Genomic DNA, 26,391 nt, shown 5'->3' on the forward strand with positions numbered 1-26,391 from the left:
TTACAAAAAAAAAAAAAAGGAGAGAGAAAGAGAGAAAAACTAAAAAAAAAAAAAAAGAGTTTGTTGCTTCAAAGTTTCCCAGACCTAAAGTCACAGTGCCAAAAAAAGAGGGCAGAGAATTAACACAATCAAGAAGAATTGAGGCACAAAAGGAAAGTACACGCTAACTGTTCTAGGTTTTTGGGAAATGAATGCATTTTTACTTACAGATCATAAAGTTTGTTTTTGCATAGATATATCTGAAAGAAGAGAGCACAGCTTACCGACAAAGTTAGTGAGGGTTATACAGAGATCTATGGAGCCCAGGGTCTATTCAAAAGGAAAACAACAAGCCCAAAGGTGCTTTTCTACTGGAGTTCTCCCATGTCTTCACGAAGCAGATTTAAACATTGAAATTTGTAACAGAGTTCACCAATTAAAACCCGTGAAGTAGTAGGCTTGGATAAATTGCTTGATAGCTCAGCACTCAAGAGACTTGCTTTCCTTCTCTATTTTCACTGCTCATTACCGAGTCAAGAGTTGATAAACATCCTTTTAGTGCCCAATTCTTAAGTGTTTCTCACTGGATGCATAACAATGAATTCATTACCACTGGTACACAATTTGCATTGTCAATGGGGGGAAAAAACATTGAAAGAGAGAGGAAGTATATCAGTGTACAGACCCTGGAAATATGTGACTTATCACAACAGACCTTCTGACAAGCAAGGACTAGAAGAAAGAAATTGAATAGTGATATTCATTCTGCCAGTGTTATTCCTCGAAGTGAACACAGTAAAGCTTCACGGCTCATACAGGACAAGAAACCACCATCCATATTGCATGATTCCACGTTTCACATTTCACAGCAAGATATTTAACCGGAGTTTTTACATTACTATTCAGCAACAACCGAGTAACAATGAAAATTGATGAATGCATTAAAGATCCATTCGCATGTATAATTAGATTCCTGCCAAAAGCGTATCTTCAAGCAAGTTTTAAAATGTCTTTTTGATGGCTACATGTGTCTTTGGTCACTAATTGTTATTCTTTCCTAATGTAAAAGGTCAGCAATATCATCTGCGGCAAATTTAGAGTGACAAGAATGAGATCTGAAGCCAGCACAAGGCCAACTGACTTGACAGGAGCTGCTATACAAAAAGGGAAGGTGACAAACATTATCCAGGGAAAAAAAGTAGACATTTTTAATTAGCTTCTAAAGAAACGAGTGCCATGCAAACATTTCTAAGTTTCTGCTCATTCAATTGTCCAATGAACCCACTGTTACCAGCAGTGATATATTGATTTCACTCACTTCTTTTGGTGTGTGAGGTAGGAGGGGAATATATGCCGGATTTTGATTATTGTTCTATGCAGGATTATTCTATTCTCCATTTCGCTTTGTGTTTTAAAAAACTATTTACGTCTGTTTATCTGGTAATGATATACACAGATGATCTTTATGTTTAAAGCAGCTTTTAAAAATCTCCTTTTCTTGAAAGAGGAGCTAACATTGAAGTTAAGAATTAAATTTACCTTACCTTCGATTTTTGCATATTCTGATAGCCGGGTATAGTTAGTCAATGCAGCTTGTTCTAAGCATTTACGGATGACAGCTTTTACCTCCTCTTGAGGGACAGGAGTAACTATGTCTTTCATCAAAACCTTGATATAAGGAAGCATTGATTTATTATGTCTTCTTAATTATTATTATTTGTAAAATCATCTACCCTCCCAATGCCCTTTGTCTCCCTCTTCTGGCCAGAAAAGAAGTCAGCAGTAGCCTTATCCATTGGTCTCTGAAGTATTTGGACTTGGTCTCTGAGGCCCTCAGTCTGGTTTTGCAATTTATATTTTGAAACACTGCACGAAATGATGAAGGATGTGTAACAAATCTATATAGGGTGCACATTTTATAAAATGTCTAAGTGGCATCTCAAAATCACGATTTCCTTTCACCTTTACCAAGATCGATTTTTGACCATATTTGGAAATGAATTACGTTCTTATACTGCAACATAATAGAGCAATATCATCTGATTTTACCATTTGATGAAACTCCAGCCATAATAAATAATACAGTTCTTAAGATCCTATAGGACTGCATGGTTTTGAAACCTAATGTCTCTGGTATTTACAGTTTCAAAGAATTTTATGGCTGTGAAATCAGCCCTGCATATGGCATTAATGTATACACCAATAAAAAAAAAAAAAAGTCACAGCTCCATGAGATAAAATACCATGGATTATGCGATAGGAGTACAGATTGGTTTTGTATGATTTATAGAATGTTTTAATTATATGCAACCATAATTTAGAACATCAAGCCTCCAAATGTAATTTCCATATGCTGATGATTTGAATCAAATCCATGGCTGTGCAAGCCAAAGACTTTTTGTGCAGCCATCAGTCTCCTCAGATCGGCTTCAGAGAATCTCTTCAATCTCTAGAATAGATTTCTGCAGGGGCTGCAGATGGAAAGATTCGTTCTCTCCTTGGTGTATTGAGCAAAGAGCAGCCTTCACTCTCCACAATGAAATAATGACTTTTCATTTAGGAGAAAAGTAGCTCAGTGTTCTATGCACTACCATAATCAAAACATAGCTCAATCTCTATATATGAAGCTTCACTGAATGGATAGGTCGATTACTTCAGATACGGTGGAGCTACTGGGAGGACCATAACTCCTGGAAGGATAACTTGAGTAAGTCCAACCATGTAAACTAGTGTACACAATGCTTAGGATGAAAGTCGGATTAACAAAATTAATACTTCTCCCAGTCATCATTTCCAAGAAGATGGAAAGGCAAATTAACTTCCTCTCTTCAAACCAATATAATCCAAACCAATTTAAATTCTACTAGATGAAGATGGCCAAATATGGAAACTAGCTCATTGCCTTAGCTTTTCGACAACCTTAACAAAATAATGAACTTGGAAGGACCTTGCAGGTCTTTTAGTCCAACCTCCTGCTCAAGAAGGAGACCCTAGACCATTTGAGACAAAAAGTTGTCCAACCTCTTCTTAAAAACTTCCAGTGTTGGAGCATTCACAACTTCTGGAGGCAAGTTGTTCCATTGATTAATTGTTCTCACTGAGAGGAAATTTCTCCTCAGTTCTAAGTTGCTTCTCTCCTTGATTAGTTTCCATCCATTGCTTCTTGTCCTGCTCTCAGGTGCTTTGAGAATAGATTGACCCCCTCTCCTTTGTGGCAGTCCCTTAGATATTGATCTTATGCTTACCCGTTCCAGGAGTGATAAAGTGGCTTTTAAAGCTCCTTCTGGTCGGCCAAATGGGAAACAATACCTAGAAATAATACATAGTTTTAAATATTTTTCCCATATATTACTTGATATAGTTACATCAATTTGACAAAAAGAGTAATTTTCCTGGCCTAGTTTCATCTGAATTCCTGCGTCAACAAACACTGGCTTAAATGAAACTACAGGATTCGAGTTGAACATTTAAGTTAATGCCTTTTAAGAAAAATTTTTAATGAATGAAGAAGATGTGCAAGGCTCAGATAAATTGAAATCTTGGTTAGACACAGGAAATGAGTTATGGCTAGATCCAGCATTACTTCATATATAATTTATACCATTACAGTTTTATTTGTTGAGACTGTGGAGTTATCATTCCAATAAATATGAACAATGTTGATTAATGCCCAAATTAGCTGGGAGATGGGTATATGTTTTGTGCTCACAAACATTCTCTTGATATGATACTTGGAGTTCTATCAGGAAAGCAACTGAGACAACTGAGGATTTCAAATTGGAAGTGATGTTTACTGGTATACCAACCAAGACGATTGTACTGGTTTTCCTACTCTGTACGGATCTCTTTTGATTTCTTCAAATTAATAATTTGATGATTCTGGATTTTGTATCATGGCTCATTGGTACATTAGAAGCAAGGATACCTATTAATCCTGTAACTACATGATTGTTTAAGAGAAAATGGGCTTCTCCATGCTTGAATCAAAAAGAGGAAAGGACATGAGGAAAAAGAGTAGACAATTGCTAGATAGGCAAAAGGAAGAAAAAAAATTCAGACAACATTATAATATGGCCATATTACATCCCAGTCATTCTCCCTAGATAAAGAAAACAGCTGTTTTGGTTTTAAACATCAAAACCTGCCCATCACCATATCATCACTTTTAATTAATAAATATAGGTAATCCTCAACCTATGACTACATTTGGGACCAGAATGCCAGCAACCAGCACGTTGCTAAGCAAAGTGGTTGCTAATTGAGTTGTGCCTGATTTTACCACATTTTTTTTGCCTCAGTTGTTAAGTGAATCACTGAAGTTTGTTAAGTGAGTCATGTGGTCATTCAGTGAATCCAGTTTCCCCATTGACTTTGTTTGCCAGAAGCCAGTGAAATAGGTGATCATATGGCCTCAGGATGCTGCAACCATTATAAATACATGCTGGTTGTCAACTGCCCAAATTTTGGACATGTGACTGTGGGGATGTTGTGATAGTCACAAATGTGAGGACCGGACATAAGTTACTTTCTTCAGTATCATTGAAACTTTGAACAGTCACTATATGAATGGTTGTATGTCAAGGACTACCTGTGTTTGTATAAGGGTATGATCATGAAAGTCAAGATGATGGCTCCGATGGGAAGATTGAAGTTCTAGTAAAACATTTGGGGTATTTCCTCTTGGGGACAGACGGACGGCTTTTATCTACTGATGCAAAAAGCAAGATGTCTCCTCCCTTTTATATTCCCTCCTCTCAAGATACATCCAAAAAGATCACAAAACCCTCCCAGGAAGAATTTTAGATTAGGAGACTTTAAAGAGGAAGAGACAGTATTAAGAAATGTTTTCTTTAGGAAGTCTTCCATTCCTAAATGGAATGTTACTCACATAACAATCGATTTCAACCATTGATAAATTTAAGTGGAATTGGATCACCCTAGAGTAATGGTAAATTTAAAGTTTAAAATTGCAAGTTCTTCTCCTAAGCATTCTGTCTACAACTCTTAATGAATTGCTACTACTTAAGCAAGCCATGATAACTCCAACAGTGGAAACTTGAGGACATAACTCCCGATTTGGAAATTGAAATAGCCATTATTACCTAAAATGTGTGATCTGATTTTCCAATAACAATCGCAGCCGCTCTTTGATTTCTTCAAACTGCTCTTTTTCTTCTACTGTTACCGTTCCTATTCCATCAGGCCTGAAGAAAAAACACTATGAATAACTTGAAAGCTGTCTCGTGACTTTTATGAATCATCACCACTATAATCCAAAGCGTGCATTTCTTTACACTTTTAATTTTTTTTTAAAAAATTGTGTGAATAAATAGCATCATTTCAATTACAAACACTTGAAATTGCTGATGGAGTCCTCCAGACTTTGTTGCATGTATAAACCTCTGAACAGAGAATCTACTCCCTTATTTTGATTCTGTGTGGATTACAACACCCACTTTTAGATTGACGTTAATGAGCTAGGTCTCTGTCTTTCTATGGAAACCATACACCTTCCTTTTCATATATCATGTTTTATAAAACCAGTTTGGAGATTTTTTTTTATCATAAATACCATTTTTCACCAGGACATGCTTAAACTACCCCCATAAAGGGGGTAGTGGGGTAAAGGTTCCCCTTGCACTTCTGTGCTAGTTGTTCCTGATTCTAGGGGGTGGTGCTCATCTCCGTTTCAAAGCTGAAGAGCCAGCGCTGTCTGAAGACGTCTCCGTGGTCATGTGGCCAGCATGACTAAACGCCAAAGATGCATAGAACTCTGTTATCTTCCCACCAAAGTTGGTCCCTATTTTTCTACTTGCATTTTTTACGTGCTTTCGAACTGCTAGGTTGGCAGAAGCTGGGACAAGTAACAGGAGCTCACCCCGTTACGCGGCACTAGGGATTTGAACTGCTGAACTGCCGACCTTTCAATCGACAAGCTCAGCATCTTAGCCACTGAGCCACCACGTCCCTTCATATAGATCAGGAAATAATAGTGATCATTCATGGCAGGAGGTGCAAAATTAAAATGACTGAATATTGTAGCTTTTGAGGTTCATTTTCTGAGAGTATCAATCTTGGCAGTAGACTTTAGGAAGTGCAGGGGGGTGGAGAATGGCTGCTTGTATGCTTCTGAAATGAACACGTGCCAGTCAACATTTTAGATGAGGAGAACAATATCCTTGACTCCTGCAGTTTTCTTGACAGGTTTACTAAAGTAGATTTCCATTGTTTTCTTCCAATATGTTTTTTTTTAAATTCCCATCCCAGTCTAAACCTTTGGAAACCCCATGTGTTCATCAATTAGTAAATTAAAGGTGAGAGGTGACATATAAGAAATACGAGGAACAGTAGCTTTAATAGAAATGATTGTTTTTCCCTGGGGAAGTATCAAAGATCTTGTTAAAGTAGACAAACAATAACCTATCTTGATCATTACAAAAAGGATGTACTTTCTTTTAACATCAACAATCACTGTTGCTAATACGGAACTCATTAAATGCTTATCTGAACAAGTGGTAGATGTCTTCTGATTTACAAACAATGTAAGCTTAAGACCAGCTTAAATCAAAATGCTTTATCTGAATTAATAGTTGAATAAATAGTCACCAGAACCAGAAGATTATAATTCTCGATAACGATATTTGACACCACTGTTATAATATCTAATTTATTTATTTCATTTAAAACATTTATATACCTGCCCAGCTTCCAACCCATTCTGGATGGCTCCCAACCCATTAGCATAGGACACAATATTGCTTCAGCTTTAATATGTAAAAAAATGAGATACTAATAGTCAAGAAGGTAATTTCTTAATGCCTTTCCTGCAAATATCTTATTCAAGACTGAAAAGAACGATGAACGTCTTTTGCCTTTAATAGTATGCAGCCATTTGCAGGGACTTTGGAACTCATCTACTCCAGTTCTCTACTCAGTCCACCTTTATAGCTTCCCTGACAGTTGTGTATCCATCTACTCTCTGTTTAAACACCGCCAGTAAAGGAAAATCCATCATTTTCCAAAGTGGTCTGTTTTCCTGTTAAAAAGCTCTTATCACTGTTCTTCCCCTCCCCCCGGAAATAGATAAGAAATCTATGTTCTTATATTTCCTTTTGAAAGACAAGTGCCTTTTTCTTCCTTAATGTTTATCTACGGACCTTGTGCCTACAAAGTAGCTAAATTAGTCTTTTGCTGGAATAAATATTAGGCATTTCTATTATTTATTGGTGTTTGTGTAACAAAGAGGAAGGGCCCGAGAGTATCCAAAAACATGCTTTTGTATCCCTGTTCATTGCTGCCACAACATGTCTCTCTCTGTGTGTGTCTGTGTGTGTGTGTGTGTGTGAAAATCTCCTGACTGCCCCAACCTGCTCTTACTCAGACTAGAAAATGAGCCATAGGATGGATGTATTCCTTTTTCCTATGGGCAACCAATATCACAAGCATTTGTATATTTGTGTGTAGGCTATAGCTGAAAGTACCTGCTTTTAAAGATAATGCAAGTCTTAAAACTGAATAAATGCTTTTTATTTAAAGCCCCTCTCCATGTTTGGATTAAGCTTCCTAAATCCTTGGTACTAGGCTAGTTTCGCTACACAAAAGACTTGGCAAGGGATTACGAAGCTTGTAATGAACCTCCTGTCAAGGGTTAATTGGGAAGCTTTATGTTCCTTTTAAAGACCCAAAATGTTCCCAAGATTTTTTTTTACAACTGCAATCTGTATAGTCAATTTATGACCTAAAGATTCAGATAACTCAAACTACCAATACATAAAAAGAAATATGATTAAATGAACATTACTAGCAGGGTATATAAGCTCGACGTTTTAAAATGAATTCTTAACTTTTCATTTTAAAGACAATAATAATGAAGATTTGGATTTAAAAAAATTAAATGGGGAAAATAAATTGTAAACCTTTCACTGAGGCTTAAGGCATAAGTGCAATGACACTTTTTAGTCTTGCCTTCTTCATATGCTTTCAGGAAAGATCTCCAGAGCAGATCCCATAGTGCATGCAAGTTACAGGAGGAAAATAAGAGTTGATAAGAAATAAGAAAATTCCATTAAAACGAATTGATTGAGGCTGTAGTAGCTCTCAGTAATCCTGTACACTAATGCTTCAATGATACCAGGAAGATTTCATTGCATTCAATGAATTCTGGGCTTCTAAACCTTGTTATGCTATTAATATCATTAGAAGACTAAAATAACCCTAGCAAGACAATTCAGGCTTCATTTTGATTAAATATATGCCAAAATACTACCTATAAAAATTCAGCCTGCTGTTTAACCATTCCCCCCCCCCAAAAAAAATTGGTTTAGTTTTGATAAGCAAGCATTCCTACAATCATAAAGTGAGACAACAGCCTACTCTTTGAAACTATGGGCTTGTTTAGCGTTGCTTCGCCAAGAGTCAAATAGAAGGATTCATTTCGAATAGAAATAATAGTAATTAAAGAAAAGCCTCAGTGCTAATTTCCAAATCTCTGCTTATTTTAAAGAACTTAGTTTTCAAGACTAATTATTCTAAAATATACAAACACATTGTTTACTGATAAAACTCAGTAAGTATACAATATGTTATCAATGTGATAATTGCAACTATTGCTTGATAACGTGAACGTGTAAATCTGTTACCACTAGTTATTGCATGATCAGTTCTCACAGATCACTGCCTCTTAATGTGTCAGCCAATTGCCCAATGAGGGAGAATCCAAATAGGAGGTGATATAGTTGCCCATCTCATGTTCTCACACTATTATTAAATGAAATGTGTGAATTTTTCCCTGATTGAAGCAATAACCTACGAAGTGTTTTACTGAAAAATGTCTTGACATGAGTAGAAATGTAAAACAAAGCAAAATGTGGCTAGAAAACTTGCTCTTTTATGCTACTCCTTCCTTAGTTCAAGACATCAATTTAAAACTTATGGCAAACTTGACATGCTTACTACAGAGAAAGCGGCTGATTCCAAGAAGACAAAATGGTAACCAATGGCTACAGATGGCCATGGCTGACACTTAGATTCTGAACACATTGCAAGATAAGTTGCTTCCAATTGTGCTGAGGATCAGAGCAGCAGACTGCTGCTTATTTTGCTGCATTCCACAAAACACTCCCCAATGAAAAAGTTTTAAATGCCAGGGAGTGGAAATAGGGCATTCTGCCCATCCCTAGTCCAACACAGGAACTATTCTATTTCCAGCTCGCTATTTTCTGCTGACTTCAATGGGAGCAAATTTTATCATCATTTGCAGAGAGTGCCAGTGCTAGTCTGTGGAGGCAAACGAACAAAGGCTCTTTATTCCATTTGTTCAGTTTGTCATAATAAGGTGGGAACCTTTGCTTTGGAAATGGCCCCAACAAACTCAGTAGGGTTTGTTTTCAAGCAAAATGGACTTGGAACTGTGTTAGTCAAAACAACTTGTAGATTTTTCAAGTTCAGACCGGAAGCTCTTACTCTAGAAGAGAGCCACTGGGTTAAACTGACCCTCATTTGGCACTGATCTTTCCAAACCTTAAAAAAAACCTTTAGTTGGTATCCTTTCTTTCTTTCTTTTTTTGATATCCTAGCCACTGTCATGGGAATCTAATGTTTCACCACCCGCCATAACCCCTGCATTTTTGTAATTAGCTTTGGTTTTACTACGCAGTGAATTTTCATTATAATTTAGGATGCCCTTTATTACGTTTCTGTTAAGAACTAACTGAAAGGAGCTGGAAAGTTCATATCTCAAGGTACTTCCATTGTGCTAGTATGCAGTTTCTTGAAAAAAAAGGATCTGGCAGTTGAGAGTACTAACTTGCAGAGGATTTATTAACCTTCCTATCATCCTTATCCAATTTTGTATGCCACCCTCCGGCAAGTGTGCAACAAAATATTGAGAAAGTTGGGGAACTCCTCCAGATTTTCAGGAACATTCATTGCTGCTAGAAGACTGAACCTAGAAGACTGGGTTATCCAAACTTAAGGTTAAAGACATCCATCCTCAAAAATCTTAGTACAACAAGGGTTCATAAGGCAGAGGATCATATCCAATCCAAATATTACGTGATGATAAACTTGTAATATAGGTTCCTTACTATATTAGATGACAAATCAATCCTGTCCCCATCATGAAAGGACACATGAATAAAAAAAAATATTCATTTTAATTGTGAAACTACATTTTATCTATTCCTCAAATTATATTTTCTCTATGCCATATTGCACCTGGAATATTTGGTCCAGTATGCATCACCACAATTCAAGAAAGATGTTGAGAAACTGGAAAGATTCTTGAGAAGAGCAACAAAAGTGATGAGTGGCTTGGAAGCTAAGTCCTAGAGCCGAGGTGGCACAGTGGTTAGGATGCAGTACTGTAGGCTACTTCTGCTGACTGCTGGTTGCCTGCAATTTGGCAGATCGAATCTCACCAGGCTCAAGGTTGACTCAGCCTTCCATCCTTCCAAGGTGGGTAAACTGAGGACCCAGATTGTATGGGGCAATATGCTGACTCTGTAAATTGCTTAGAGAGGGCTGTAAAGCACTGTGAAGCAGTATATAAGTCTAAGTGCTATTGCTATGAAGAGTAGTTAAGGAATTGGATATTAATATAAAGAAGGCTAAAGGGAGACAATCCTTAAAGGAAAGAGGCTACCATAGTGCCTGATGGTAGACAGGAATTCTGATAATGACAGCAGTTAATCAGTGAAACTGTGGATGCTTCATCAGTGATAGTTTGTAGGTAAATTTGGCTGGGATAATCTGAGGATTCCCACACTCCAAGGTATCTTTTAACTCCATAATCCTATGAAATCATATCATGACCACCCACCCAATATCATTGGACTCCAACCTTTGTATTTTCCATTGACCATGGTGGACAAGGCTAATGGAAGCTGTTGTCTATATTTGACATAGCTTGAAGAGTGGTTGGTGACCTTTGTTAATTTTTGAATGATCCTAATAAAGGCATTATTCTGCCATGCTTTATTTAATTAATTAAATGTTTGCATCGCTTTGGACAGGTGCATTTTATAAAAATAGTATTGAAAGCTTTAATTTTTGGTCTTTTGATTGCAAAACCACGAATCATGTGCATAGTGGATAGCCAAATTTAGAACGATGATTCTACTAATAGAACACTGGAAATGCTCACAGTGTTTGATACGTGCCGACCTGTTAAAAAGACCTTTCTGCTTCTGCGACTGTGGAAATCACTGATACTACTATACATATTTCACTGAGCATTAATAGAAAAAAGTCTCAGTGGGAATCCTATGTACTCTTTTCCAAAAATAATCTGGGATTTTCTTTTTTAGATGAAAAAATTGAAAGAAACTACAGTCATAGACATCTAATATTTAGAATAGCAATAGCACTTAGACTTATATACTGCTTCATAGCCCCCTCTAAGCGGTTTTACAGTCAGCATATTTTCCCCAATAATCTGGGTCCTCATTTTACCCACCTCGGAAGGATGGAAAGCTGCATCAACCTTGAGCCAGTGAGATTTGAACTGCTGAACTGCAGCTAGCAGTCAGCTGAAGTAGCCTGCAGTACTGCAGTCTAACCACTGCGCCACCTTGGCTCTTTACTATATGCTTCAAACTCTTCAGCTGCATATTTATAAAACCAGAACTACTGAATGAATTATAGGTAAAGTAGTAGTACTAGTAATGTATGGCTGTGAGAATTAGACTATAAGAAAAGCTGAGCACTGAAGAATTAAGGCTTTCAAATTATGGTGTTGGAAGAAACTCTTGAATGCCTCTTGAACTGCAAGGAGGTCAAATAACTCTTCTTTGGAAGGACAGATACTGAAACTGAAGCTCAAATACTCTGGCCACGACATGAGAAGAGAGGACTCACTGGAAAAGTCCCTGATGTTGGGAAAGAAAAGGAGAAGAGGACAGCAGAGGATGAGATGATTAGATAGTTTTGGAAGACAGTGGAGGACAGGGCGTCCTGATATGTTGTGGTCCATGGGGTCATGGAGACTTGGTCATGATTTAGCGGCTGAACAACAATTGGATGAAAAATATGATTTCTAAATAAAGAGTGGCATGACTTTGCAGGCCAATAGGAAGAGTGAGGCAATCAGGTTATGACATAATCCTGAAATATGATGTGGAAGCTTATTACTATTTAGACTGTAGTCCTTTGGTTCTTGCATTAGCAATATCACTTCGACTTATATACCACTTTACAGTGGTTTACAGGTCTCTCTAAGCTGTTTACAGAGTCAACATATTTCCCCCAACAATCTGGGTCCTCATTTTACTGACCTTGGAAGGATGGAAGGCTGAGTCAACCTTGAGCCAGTGAGAATTGAACTGCTGGCAGCCGGCAGTCAGAAGAAGTAGCCTGCAGTACTGCATTCTAGCCACTGTGCCACCATGGCAATGCTTTCTTGGGGCCACAGGAGGAATGAAATTTCCCTTTTAAGATTGAAGGAGGTGTTTGATCTGGTCATGGAAGCTTTATGCTGTGTTCTGATAGCTTCCAAACCCATCCCTTTCCAAAGCTGACTCAAAACAGGCAGGATATGATTGGAAAGAGATATACAATATCTGTTCTCCCTCAGAACTTCACAAAGTTCTGAATAGATTGAGGACTTCTCTACCAGGTAAGGAGAATAATAATTTGTTCTGGCCATGATAGATTCTTATTGACTTTTATCTGTGCAACTTGGGTGGTAGTGGAAGAGATCCTTTTATTATTTCTGAGTCAGCTTTTACTTCAAAATTATAAAAATTGTAAAAAATAAATCTAAAAAAATGCAGTAAGCCCATATCATATAATTGTCCTTCCTCCTTCCCCAGTTTATACTTCCAATATTGGATAATTGGTTCTTTTAAAACAGGTGCCTCGTAAATGAAAGTAAATCTATTGTTGAATTAGTCACATTCTAAGATCATAAAGGCATTTTAATATTCTTTAAGACCCCTAGCAATTGGTTTGCTAAACAATTGTTTTTATGGGATATTCCAACTTTTTACTCAAAAAGTTGATATCAACTGTAGTGGTACCTCTTACCATATTTGCAAATTAAGATATATACAAATTAAGGATAATCCACAGCAAATTCAATACTGATAATAATTTCTCTTCTAGATGCAGCTAATGCACATTCCAAAACCAACAAATCTGGACCAGACAGTGAAATCAAGACACGCTTTTCCTGAATGTACAACATTTGCAATTTTAGGTAACCAAAATTCCTTTTGCAATATCTTGGATAATTTCATTGACCCCCAAATTTAACTGTAATTTTGAAACTGGGATTATCCCAGGGTGTAATTTATATAGTTAAAATTATATTTTTGTTTCAACAAGATCCCAGTGTGTATGCTTGCAATAATAATGCAAGCAGTAATATTACACAACAGTAATATTGATTGGTGTGCATCATAAATTGAGAAAACTTAAGACTTTAAGTCTCCAGGTCCACTGTGACCATTTTCAGAGCTATGGTATTTGAATACCATAGCTGGGAGGACTTGCCAACTAAGAAACATCACAACTGCAAGAACTTTCTTTCTCAAACAGCTCTGGACTATATTACATTTGACATGAAGAACATCTCTTGAATCTACCTTTCAGATAATCAGCAAACCGTTTTCTCACTGTCCTTCACAAAGTTGACATTTTCGGCAGTATGATAGGAAAGATGTCATGTCAGCTGCTTTTCAAGTTCTTGTTAGAGTGGTTAGCACCAGTTCTGTCATCTTTACTCTCCTCACAATCCCCAATCTTTATCCATGTCAGAAAGAATAATACTTCCAATTTTTTTTGGTCAGATTTAAAACACTATCACCCAGCTGCACATCTTTTGATTTCACTAGTGATGCTAAATGCTGATACTCATCTATCCAGAGGAAAGACAATACATTCAGCAATTAACTGCAGGGATTAAGCTTAAAATTAAAAGTATTTCATTCAGTATTATATACTTGAAGATGCGGATAGGCAATCATTACCATTCAGGGGCACATAATCTAAATGTAGTTAACTGGGGTATTTTGGGATATTCCGATCTTTGATTTTTCCCCCTCTCTTTTGATTTTCACTTTCTCTTGCTGAAGGCTATTCACAATCGTTTGAAGAAAAAAACCTTAAATTCTCACTTCTATTACTGGCCAGTTCCTCCTGTTAATATAATAACTTGATCACTGAAATTTTATATTTGCTTTCTATATAGAATCAGAAATGTCTGCTTATATGTAATTTGAATTTTAAACAGCAAAAGATATATATGGAAAAAGGAAGTATTTACATGTGTGTATAATCAGAGTCAGAATCAGAAAAAGAAAACCCACACAAAAGCAAAAGCAAAGAAAATAATATTTAACTTGTAATGTGTCTACACCTCCATTCAATTACATCAATAATTAGACCAAAAACAATGTAGGCATCTCACTATGAATTTAGGTCAACCTATATAATAAAAAATATGACATATTTCAACAGTAACAGATTTTTTTTCTCGTATCATATTGCTTGAATCCTGCCAGAGAAATTAAATATGACAATGTACAGATGAGGGTATGGAATAAAAAAGGAGGAGTGTTATGCCAAAAAAAGGTACCATTACAATTGACACTGCATTTCTAACATAGGTTTTTAATCATTAATTTATAAAAATAACAACCGATAGAGACATATTACAGATGAGAAATGAATTCTCCTAAAACTGTTCAATTTTATAACCTAATTCTAATCACAGAATGGAAATATTCTTAAAGCTTACCAAGGAACATGTATTCCTTATAGCAAAGACTGTATTTTCTTTAGACAAGTTCTTTGTGCTAATCACAAGGTTAATTATAAATTATAATTAGGAACTAGGGTCCTAAGGCCACTATTTCTTTTGAGAATCTCCATCTCCCCCACCATGCCCTGGTCTAATTGTACTTGGATGCCTTTCAGGGCTAGGTATGCAACGAAAAGCAAATATATCAGAATCATTTCTTTTAAAATTAAAAAAATAAATCAAATTGTTTGCCATTGGAAATAGATATTATGAGTTCATTCTTTTGACATTACTTTGTCCCGGGTATGGCTTTGAAAGAACCATATAGTGACTTTTGTACTTTTCATGATAACCTCTCCCATTTTTGGATGTCCCAATCAAATGGATATCTAATTTGGAATAGTGAAGTTTAAATGATAAATCCTTGGGTTTTTCTCCTTTCCACAAATCTTTATCCCCTTGAAGGTCTTTTATGGCATAAGTGATTTACAACATCATCATAAGAGCCGAGGTGGCGCAGTGGTTAGAGTGCAGTACTGCAGCTACTTCAGCTGACTGCTAGTTCAGCAGATCAGCAGATCAAATCTCACCAGCTCAAGGTTGACTCAGCCTTCCATCCTTCCGAGGTGGGTAAAATGAGGACCCAGATTGTTGGGGGCAATATGCTATTTAGTATACTGTCTTTGGTGTAAGCTGCCCAGAGTCCTTGGAGAGTGGGTGGCATAGAAATATGACTAATAAAATAAATAAAGATCTGTGACTACTACGATGCATGCCCAGATGGCTGCCTTGTTGTATGCTCCAGCCACATTGTTGGGTTACATAACCACATCACATCAGACAGGCAGCTGAGTCAAATTAAGCATTTCCAAAAAATTTTTGTTAATGGAAAAAAAAATGAAAGCGGGTTGCTCCTCATGTGCATAACCACATCTGGTTTCAAGCAACTCCTGCCTAATTTGCCCATGGACCCACTCTCCTGAAGGCAATTGTCACAGTGCTTATTTGTGCTTGGCCTTTAAGATGGCTTCTTGAGGTGGGGGGAATCCTTGCTTCTCTCTGAGCTTGCTTATTTTCTTGCAGATGTTTCATTACCCAAATTAGATACCATCATCAGTGCTAGTAAGGAGTGCAGTTTGCTGTCAGTTTATATTCTGGTGGCTTGCCTGTCAGTGTTGGTGGGAGCAGTCTTAGAGTTTCTTTGGTTGGGCTGTTTGCTGTTGGCTTCATTGGCAGTTTCTTGATTGGGGTATTGTTTACTTGATTGTTGGTGTGATGTTAAGTTAATCTATGCTGATCTGGATGCTGATTGTTAGTGGAGAGGTGCTGGAGTCTTTTTGTTCTTTTTTGGGCTTGGTCTCTTTTGCATAGTCTACAGCTGTAGTGGAATTCAATTTTTTTTACTACCGATTCTGTGGGCGTGGCTTGGCAGGCGTGGTGTGGCTTGGTGGGCGTGGCTTGGTGGGCGTGGCAGGGGAAGGATACTGCAAAATCCCCATTCCCTCCCACTCCAGGGGAAGGATACTGCAAAATCTCCATTCCCACCCCACTCCAGGGGAAGGATATTGCAAAATCTCCATTCCCCACCGCACTCTGGGGCCAGCCAGAGGTGGTATTTGCCAGTTCTCCAAACTACTCAAAATTTCCACTACTGGTTCTCAGAACCTGTCAGAACCCGTTGAATTTCATCCCTGGTCTACAGATGTTGTTAATGTCTATGTGTTTATTGATGGTTGCAGTGCCAGGCTTCTTGAAATTCCCTGGCATTTTTGGACTTGGCTTGGTCTAGGATGGTCACATTTTCCCAGTTGAAACTATGGTTAAATCTGTCTATATGTTGTGAAATTAAAGAATTTTCATCATGGTGGCTTCTTTTTGATTTGTTAGTTTTGCCAAAGCCAATGATGATCTTTATCCAATTTTTCTGCCTTGAATTGTTTAGGATGCCCGTGCTATTCCTCCTATGTACCTTTCCATAACTCCAGATGAATGGAAGAACCCTGCTGAATCCAATTAAATCTACATTCAGTCCAGCATTTTGATTCCTACAATTTTCATCTCTGATGTGACTTTCATGAAATAAGCCAAGTCGATACACAGGAGTAAGTTAACAAACAATCTAGTTTGATCTAGATATCAAAATGGGTATGCATGTACAGTACGTTTGTGTGTGTGTGCATGTGTGTGTGTGTGTGTGTGTGTGTTTGTGTAGAAATAGAAAGCACTTAATCTAGAGCAGTGATGGCGATCCTTTTGGGTTTAGCATGTGAAAAATTTGGAAATGCTTAATTTGACTCTGCTGGCATGCCACACCCCCAGACCCCCCCCCCAAACAAAAGAGAAACAATTCCTTATATATTAATTTATTTTTAAAAATTGCAGTCCACTCATGTGTGTGATCCCCAGGATCTGCCATGCGTTGCTTATCTTCAGGCAGTGTTCTGTTGATAGGCCCCTGCCCTTGTACCAGAGGCAGCTCTGGGTCCACAAGGCCTTTGTTTTTGTTTTTAATTTGATTTATATGCCGCCCTTCTCCGGAGACTCAGGGTGGCTTACAATGCGTTAAGCAATAGCCTTCATACTTTTCTATATTTATACAAAGTCAGCTTATTGCCCCCACAAACTGGGTCCTCAATTTACCTACCTTAGAAAGGATGGAAGGCTGAGTCAACCTTGAGCCTGGTGAGATTCGAACTTGCAATAATTGCAGACAGCTGGTGTTAAATTACAGAGCTCTGTCTGTTGAGCTATCCAGGCTCCCTTTGTTCTTGAAGCAGCTTTGGAGAATGCTCTTCCATGACCTCTGCAGCATCCAAAACCGACATGAAAGCACACCCTTTCTTATGCAATTTTTTGGAGGTACCCCATTTCATCTCAGCCTCTGAAAATTGTGCAAGAATGTGGCCTGCTTTCAAGAATAGTTGTTGGGTGATGTTGAATGCTGGTGTGTCACCCAAAATGTTTTGGCATGTCACCTTTGATATGTGTCATAGGTTTGCCAACACTGGTGTGGGATAAAGCATCAGATTAGAAACCAGGGATCAAAGTATGGATGTCTATGTATGTACATGTAAGTGTGTATGTATGTGTGTATCTATGTACATGTAAGTGTGTATATAAAAGATACTATATTTGCTTTAAACAAATAGAAGAGCAATCAGAATAAAGCATATTCAAATATCCACTGGAAATTATTATTCTGCTTCTCAGATCGAAACACCCAAAGAAAGAATTTCTAACAACCTATTTGCAAAGTCTGAATGTATCTAGTGCTCTGAGTTTGGTATACTATTCAGATAATATGGCACACAATCCACAGAATTTCCTATTGGAAGTAGCCTACCGGGGATTCCATACAGAAGCCATTTTCTCCCTGTTCTGCATTGATAACTGGACTGTATTCATGAAATAGGACCTTGGACAGCATCTAGTTAGTTTCTCTCCTCCGATTGCCTGTCATTCATTCTGTCAGTCCTGACCTTCGGGCTGTCCTGCACTGTCTGAATCACACTCTTTCTGCACTTTCTCACTGACTGCAAGCTACTGTCGTCTCATTGTCTGACCTTACACACAGAGAGAGCAGAAACAGACAAACCATCTCAGCTCCGTCACTGTCTAGTGTTTATATAGAGAACTGATACCAAGCCAGAAAGAACTGTCTCTTCAACCATCATTACTTTTAAACCAGCATATCCTGAGAGCAAATCTTATTTTTAGGGAAAGACATATTAATACACTTTTACAAGAGAAAATAACCCTGAAATTTAAAATACAGATGGAAAGAAAATGAAAAATAATTAATGGAATATAGAAATTGGAATAAAAAAAATCTATAAGTGGGTATGAAGACTCCTATCTGTGCATAAGTACTTGCTTCCCCACTTTTTTTTTTTTTACAAAATGATATCTTTGTCTCTAAATGTTGTCAGAGCTTCATATGGAATGTACTGATATAGAAGTCGGAGTGAAAAATAATGCCACATTTGGCAGAATTTAACTTATTTCATAAACAGTAACCCAACATGTAATGTGCTGGCATTTTAAATGTACATCCTCACCCTGAATTTTAAACAATTCACTTAGATATATTAATAAGAGCAGTAGAGTAAATACTTCATTAAACAAGCAGAGCCTGATTGTTTAAAAAAATCAGAGCCTGATCAGAAACAAACCTTGCCTTTTTATAAATCTTAGAAATTTTGGCAACCCTCATTACAGTAAAGTTTGCATTACCCAGATTCTAGATTATATCCATATTCTACTCAAATCATACGCACAAAAAAAATCCAGGACAACATCCAGGGATTGGCAGATTTCTCTTGCCATAGCTGAAGTCCCACCTGTAGCAAGGTGAAAGTCACTGCTCACTAAGAAGACCATAGATTAGATGTCAACTTTGCCCACAAAGCACTTGGATGATCCTTGAAATTCCTGGTGTAAACTGTCAAGGTGTAGTGTGCAATTACATCTTCTGGTTTTCTTTGGTATTATAAGTGTAGTTAAGATTTCAGAGAAACTGCAGCACATGCAGAGAATTTCATTCCTTTCCATCCTCTGCTCATTCCTTCTGAAATATGTTCCTCTCCCATGTAGCTATGAGTAGTAACAAAAGCACTTTCCATCTGTATGTCTCCTTTCATACTGGAATCACCAACACAGCTACAGTGTATTTTGGCTCACAGATTGGGCCTGTAGGAGATGACCAGGCTGAGTTTGAGGAAGGGGTCAAATGCATCATCACTTTGGAATCCCTTCATACCCACAAATTATCTAAATCCAGCCCCCCTGGAATTCCATTAACTCTTATCTACCACCAATTTGCCTTGACCATTAGTAGTTCAGATTCTTGTTTAGAGGAAGCATGGAATAAACTTGCACTCATTTGAAGAAACTGAGTTCCTAATTACTTGTGCCTGACAGGACCCTAATTATATAAACCATAAAAGTGATAGTTTAACTAGTAAATTAGGATTTTATATTAGAACCCCTTTATACAAGTGTCTCCAAATCAACAGGATAAAAAGTCTTAGATAAATACATGTCCCACTGGCTCAGGTCTTGTGAATATGGATGAAATTCAATGAATCTCTCTAACTCATCTCATAAATATGAATCTTCTGATCTTTTCCAGCAACAGCAATGATGTATACACAGTGATTTAGACTTTTACTCATGGGAATCTTCTTTCTGATTAAATTGAAAATATGTATCATTTGCATAAAGTTCTGGTCAAATTTTTTGTAAAAGTGTTTCAGCAAGACCTTGTTACTGCCCACTGTCCAAGTTTACCTGCTACAGCCTTATTCAACAGGCTTTTCATTCTACAAAGTAATACCTGTGACACTGCTACACTGTGAGAAATCTTGCACAAGAACTGACACAAAAGCAGCTCAAAAACATTTTCTTAATACAATGAATAGGTGCAGTGTTTTAAACGTGTGTCCACGGATGAAATAGGTTGGCACTCACACGAGATAGAATTTTCTAAACACCCATTCCACTGATATGAGTTGAGTCATTTTTTGTTACCCATACTGTATATTATGTTGCTTAATCTTTTAATTACATTTCTGAAGCATCACAATTGTGAAAGACTTGGTAGTGTACACATAAAACTATTACAGTAAAACAATATAAAATTAAAAACAGTGTAATGAAAATATACAAAATGAAACAATATATATTGTATGAGATACCAATGGCATTATCCAACTAGTTAAGCTGCTGCTAGGATTCCTAACAAGGTTGGGACTAGTCTAATTTCTTAGGGGAGGCCACCTCAGGTCTAAAGAACTAAGAACTACATGTGAATAGTTCCTTTATTGTTGCTCACCTACTAACAGAAACTTGCCAGAATAAAGCAATTATCTGCAATAACTATAGATATACTGTGTGAATTGCTAGGGAGGGTTCAACCTTCTCTCTTCCTGCCCACCATTCATTCCAAACTCTGCTGTCTCTTTGCCTTCTCTCCTCCCTCTTGCAATTCCTGAGTACATTCCACCACAGGCTATTCTTTAACATGGGGATTATTATAAGAAGCACCTAACTCCTGTGCTCCTCCCCACTTAACAGAATGACAGAGTTGAAGGGACCTTGGAGGTCTTCTAATCCAACCCACTGGTTACAAGCAACTTCTCTCTGGGTATTTGTCTCAGGTAAGTCAATCCTAACTAAAGAAGCTGAGCCTGAAGATACCATGTGCCAAATATTAATTGCATTATGCTGGGTTCCTTGTTATGGATCTTAATTCCTAACCTTTGAGTTAAGAAAGTTGTGCATTTTATTAACTGCTGTAATTTTGTACCTAATCTTTCTATATTAATCTATCTCCTATAAGGCCGAGTTCCCCCAGTATTTCAAACCAATAAAGCATAAATTCCTCTATATCCTATATCAAACTCCCAACCACTGAACTACTATTTCTTACCTTTTTTGTTCTGGAGGTGGCTGAGATTTGTTATCTTTCCTCTTTTTGGACTCCTTTTTGGAATCCTTTTTGGCCTCTACCTCAGAGGCTGGGGGGTTATTTGCAACTGGCTGTATGCCACCAAGTATCTCTTCCATTGTTTGACTTTGGAGATGGTGAGTTTTAAATTAAAACATAAAAAAAAAAGATAAGGATAACGAAAGAGAAAATGAAAGCAACAAGGTGTTGCTACAGAAGAAACGAAAGAAAACAAGGTAAAAATTAAATGTTAAACAATAAAATGAAAACAGTAGATGCCAACAATTTGTCAGCAGAAGAAGAAAAGGAAATCAGAACCACAAAGAAAAGAAGGCAAGCCAAATGCCGTAACGTAACGAGATGGATCAAGCGAACTGTGACTTGAGTGGCAGCCATACAATGTAAAATACCAGCAATGTGTATAATAATTCATGATGATGTTTACCAGAGAGCTTACAAAACACTTCATTATTTTATAACACTCTGTTATGCAGTAGCATATGTAGAACAGAGTGTGAAATCTCACTGTATAGAACGCAACTTCCAAAAAATAAATCCATCGGTGCACGAAATGCTACACCAGTTAGGAAACTTACTTCTATAACACTTTCAGGTTTAAAATGGACTTCAAATTCTGAAATAAGTTTGAAAGTTTGAAATAAGTTTTTTTAAAAAGTCATTTCAATTTGAATCTAATCTGATCTGTTACAGCAAGGTTAACTGGCATAACAAGGCAAATGAAATAAAATTTGAGTCTATAAGCATGCAAGTCTCAGTACAAAAGGAATCTGATGTAGCCTAAAACATGGGCCATTCTTGAGAAGGCATTTAGAAATGGTGGCTTTATGATACAATGGCAGCTTCCTGAGTCCATCCAAAGTAGAGAGTATATAAAATTGCTGCACACTATTATGTTGGCGTGGAAGGAATCCTGTGTTCTTGTTAGTCTGTTATCATGACGTAGAAGCTTAAGAAGTAAGTGGAATGAACATATTGGATTACAGAAGTTAATGCTTTCTGCAAGTGTTCAGCCCACACAAAGAAGTCTTAAAGTGGGACGGGGATGAGGATATGTCTTCAAAACTCTGATTCCAAAATCTTTTTCTTTAGGGATTTTTTGTAATTCTGAGTCTATTAAACATTAAACTGTGAAGAGATTTTATGAGCGTTTAGTTGATCTCCATGACTGAAGATCTCAGAAAGTATTATCCCTATTGACAAAGAGATATTCAGCCTATAAATCCCATGCAGCACAAAATGTTCTTGGGTAACTTCATTAAATTATTGGTAAGGATTTGAAGAAAAGGAAGACAGCTACTACATCTCATTTACATTTTGCATCTTCTTGTGATGCAATCAAAGGATTCAAATGTCTACAAATTCTTAACTGATTGAAATAATTTTTTTCATTAGTTTTGAGTTTTTCTCCATCACTCCCAAACCTGAAATACACTTCTTCAACCAATTGCAGTGCACAAATTATTTACAAGAAGAGCATCAAAAGTGTTCAGTTGTTGTACTCCCACAATTACTAAATTAGAAAAAAAAAAGATGAGAAATTCTTAATCTGCATTTTTATATTGACTTAGCACATCCAATTCCTGGTTGAATTTATTCAACCGTTTCTTCTTTGGCAGAATTCTTTAACTTATGGTCTTTCCAAAGGGGGTTCAAGCATTAAAAGATGGACTTTGGTTTTGTAGGGCGTTACCATTTTTTAGACAAGATCTATATGCTATTTTCAAGATAGTAAAAAAACAAATTATGAGTATAGTTACACATTATCCAAAGAAACCAGCACTTCAAAAAGCAATGTTACCAAAATGGCTGAGACACACCTGGTCCACCTTACCTGTTGCCGTGAACATGCGATGCACAAAAGGCAAAACTGTAGTGTAGTAAGGTGGGGTCAATCATTGCTCCATTTTCTGCTCTTTCAAGCAAATCACCGAGGTAGCAGAGATGCCTGTGACAGCCTCTGACTCCATTACGTGCACAGTATTCATCTAGGACAAAGACTTGGCCAGGGCTAAACCAGCCCTGTAGGTAAATAGAGAAAGTTTGTGTCAAATGTAGATTTTTTTAAAAAAAGACACACCAGACCACAATGTATGAAAATCAAATTAGGAATGGAAATGAAATATTGATGTTGAACACATTAATTAAAACATTAATTATTGCTGAGCACATTGTAAGCCGCCCTGAGTCTTCGGAGAAGGGCGGCATATAAATCAAATTAAAAAAAAACAAAAAAACAGGAATGTTTAGAAGTGATCTGACTTTGTACAACTACATTTTGGTTTGAAAAACCAACTTGTCCTTTTCTTGATGTCATAGAGTAAAGAACCCAACTTTTAGGAGGTGCACCATGATATCCAACTGAGATATGGAACTTATGCTAGTTGCCTTATTTGCTTCTCCTGCCCCCTTCGCATCATGGATGTCTGTTTTCATGGACAATTGAAGTAGCGAGTCAGTGACTTGTAAATGGAATATTATAACACTGATGTCTACCATCCAAAGGTAATCTTGACTTGACAGATCTAGTGGAAGGATCTAAGTGAAAAGTAAAATATCAGCTCACCCAAACAATGCCAGAAGTTTTAAACAGCGAAACATCAATTATCTAGTATATATGAAATAAATACTGAGATGGATATTGCAGGGACGATTTGCAAAAGGACTCAAACAGCTTATTAAACATCAATCACATATCTACTGTAGTATACAACTGTATGTATACCAAAGGTGCTTTCCAAGAGGCAACTGGATTTTCCTGATTATCATTTTGTTGTATAATGTATAAATACTGAATTAACTCCAAACTTTATCATGCTTAGAATAGAGCACTGAAATCAACGGGTTAAAATAACCTAGCATATTGCATTAGCTATGAAAGAAGAGATTTGCATAGAAGGACTTTCCCCCCCTGTTATAGAAATACATTCTCTAGTAAGCAGCAATAGCTATGACACATATTTTGTTCTCTGCAAATAAATGTGCTTGTGTGGAAATTGGGATAGCACTTCTGGGCCTAACACCATTCTTCGTGTGTTTTGAGATCCTGTTCTATATGGAAGTCGGCAAACCAAAGTGCATATATTCTGGTTGCATGACAGTCCCTAGAAATGTGGAAGGGAAAGATCTGAAACAATATCTCTGTGTGGGAGCATGAGAATGGCAGATATTCATATATGAATGGGTTCTTGAATGCATCAAGAGCGGGAATATGGTCAATAACTGGATCTGGAACAGTGGTGAAATCCTATTTTTTTTACTACCGGTTCTGTGGGCGTGGCTTGGTGGGCATGGCGTGGCTTGGTGGGTGTGGCTTGGTGGGCATGGCAGGGGAAGGATACTGCAAAATCTCCATTCCCACCCCACTCCAGGGGAAGAATACTGCAAAATCCCCATTCCCTCCCCACTCCAGGGAAATGATACTGCAAAATCCCCATTCCCTCCCCACTCCTGGGGGAAGGATACTGCAAAATCTCCATTCCCTCCCTACTCCAGGGGAAAGATACTGCAAAATCCCCATTCCCTACCCACTCCTGGGGGAAGGATATTGCAAAATCTCCATTCCCACCCCACTCCAGGGGAAAGATACTGCAAAATCCCCATTCCCTCCCCACTCCTGGGGGAAGGATACTGCAAAATCTCCATTTCCTCCCCACTCCAGGGGAAAGATACTGCAAAATCCTCATTCCCACCCCACTCCAGGGGAAAGATACTGCAAAATCCCCATTCCCTCCCCACTCCTGGGGGAAGGATATTGCAAAATCTCCATTCCCACCCCACTCTGCTAAAGGTGGTATTTGCCAGTTCTCCGAACTACTCAAAATTTCCACTACTGGTTCTCCAGAACCTGTCAGAACCTGCTGGATTTCATCCCTGATCTGGAGACAGAATTTCATAGAAAAAAAGCAGTAGAAAACTAATACAAATACTGTATATATCTCTTAACTCCAATGGCTCAAGCTGTTTCAGGGTTTTATATGTCAATGTGAAGACCACAGAGTATGGCTGAAGGATGACTGGAAGTTGTTTTCTACTTTACACACACGGAGGCGTCATAACCTCAGCAGTCCATTCTGTTTGTTGTTGTAGCTGAACAATCTACAAGGGCAACTGCACATCTCACAAAGTATTAGAGTAGTGAAGTTTCAAGGTTACACAGGCACAAATTAATGATGGTCTATCCTTATGGATCTATCCCGGCATGTCAGAGCACCAAACTGTCATTTTGTAGAATGGGAAGTCTAATTAGAAGAGATTGTCATAACAGCTTATCAGGTAGATTCTTTTTCACCTAACATGAAATTCTGTAGATAGAATTCAAAAGAACTCCAGAAGCAGATTGAAAAATAATCAGTATCGATAGAGAGACTGAGCCATTGACAAGACATATCTTTCTAATGCTTCAAAACTGCAAACTCTTTCTTCTTTTAATTGAAAAGTTCCCGCGGCGACTAGATCAGTGCCCTGCCCCTTTAGGCAACTTCTTTGCCACCCCATCTGGCACCCCAAATGCTACGTCTTTGAAATGACGCCGCTGTGAAAAGATTAAAATATATTTTCTACCACTCGGATGACACCAAATCTTTCCTGGATGCCAAAATGCTACTGTTGAGGAGAGTCGAAGAAATATCAATTAAGAACTTCATCGAAGGATTTGCTTATCCTTGTTGGGCCAACTCCAGAACAGATTGAAAAGGGATTAAAATAATGAGGGGCAGAATCAAAGGCATGGAAAACAGACATAGTTCCTTTTATTACGCCTATTGCCAGAAAGCGCATGTGTGAAAAATGAAGATGCTGACGGAGGATAACGCAGACTGTGGCTTGTCAAAAGCAACCCTTTTTTCTCCCTCTTTATATCATTACAAAAGAACTCCTGGAATTTTGCATTTGGGTGAAGGCTCACACAAAAATATTTTCCTTACTTAAGAAAAAATCAGTTGGTTTTGTTTCTCTCATAATATTTTGGCAAGGTAGAAGGACAGGGGTAAAATAAAAATACCTCTCCCCTCCTCCGTCTACAACTGAGTATTCCAGAAAACTATGGTAGGGAAAAGCTACAACTGAAGAAGGAAGGCACAGAGACAAAAATATTGCTAAAATTGCAGCCAAGTGTATTTGTATGACTATTCTTGAGAAAATAGTTGTACAGCAACATTTCTCACAATTCAGATTCCCACCAAATGCCTCCTAGTTAATCTAAGAG

At 37.6% G+C, this 26,391-nt stretch overlaps 1 protein-coding gene across 8 annotated transcripts in view; it reads right to left on the reverse strand.

The window, feature by feature from the left end:
* The window catches only part of CADPS (calcium dependent secretion activator), a 444,424-nt gene that overhangs the window by 152,111 nt on the left and 265,922 nt on the right, over positions 1-26,391 (reverse strand). For 7 of the 8 annotated variants that reach the window (XM_070933529.1, XM_070933531.1, XM_070933534.1 and 4 more), the window contains 4 exons: positions 23,020-23,207; positions 5,082-5,183; positions 3,225-3,288; positions 1,524-1,647 (listed from right to left, as the gene is read on the reverse strand). In XM_070933529.1, coding sequence (XP_070789630.1) covers positions 1,524-1,647; positions 3,225-3,288; positions 5,082-5,183; positions 23,020-23,207 — 478 coding nt within the window. Of the gene's footprint in view, positions 1-1,523; positions 1,648-3,224; positions 3,289-5,081; positions 5,184-23,019; positions 23,209-26,391 lie in introns of all 8 variants that reach the window. The other variant, XM_070933536.1, reaches the window with a different exon arrangement.

This window comes from Pituophis catenifer, unplaced genomic scaffold, assembly GCF_029215685.1.
Source record: "Pituophis catenifer annectens isolate HBS135680 unplaced genomic scaffold, rPitCat1.0.hap2 SCAF_2, whole genome shotgun sequence".
In the NCBI taxonomy this organism is placed as follows: domain Eukaryota; kingdom Metazoa; phylum Chordata; class Lepidosauria; order Squamata; family Colubridae; genus Pituophis; species Pituophis catenifer.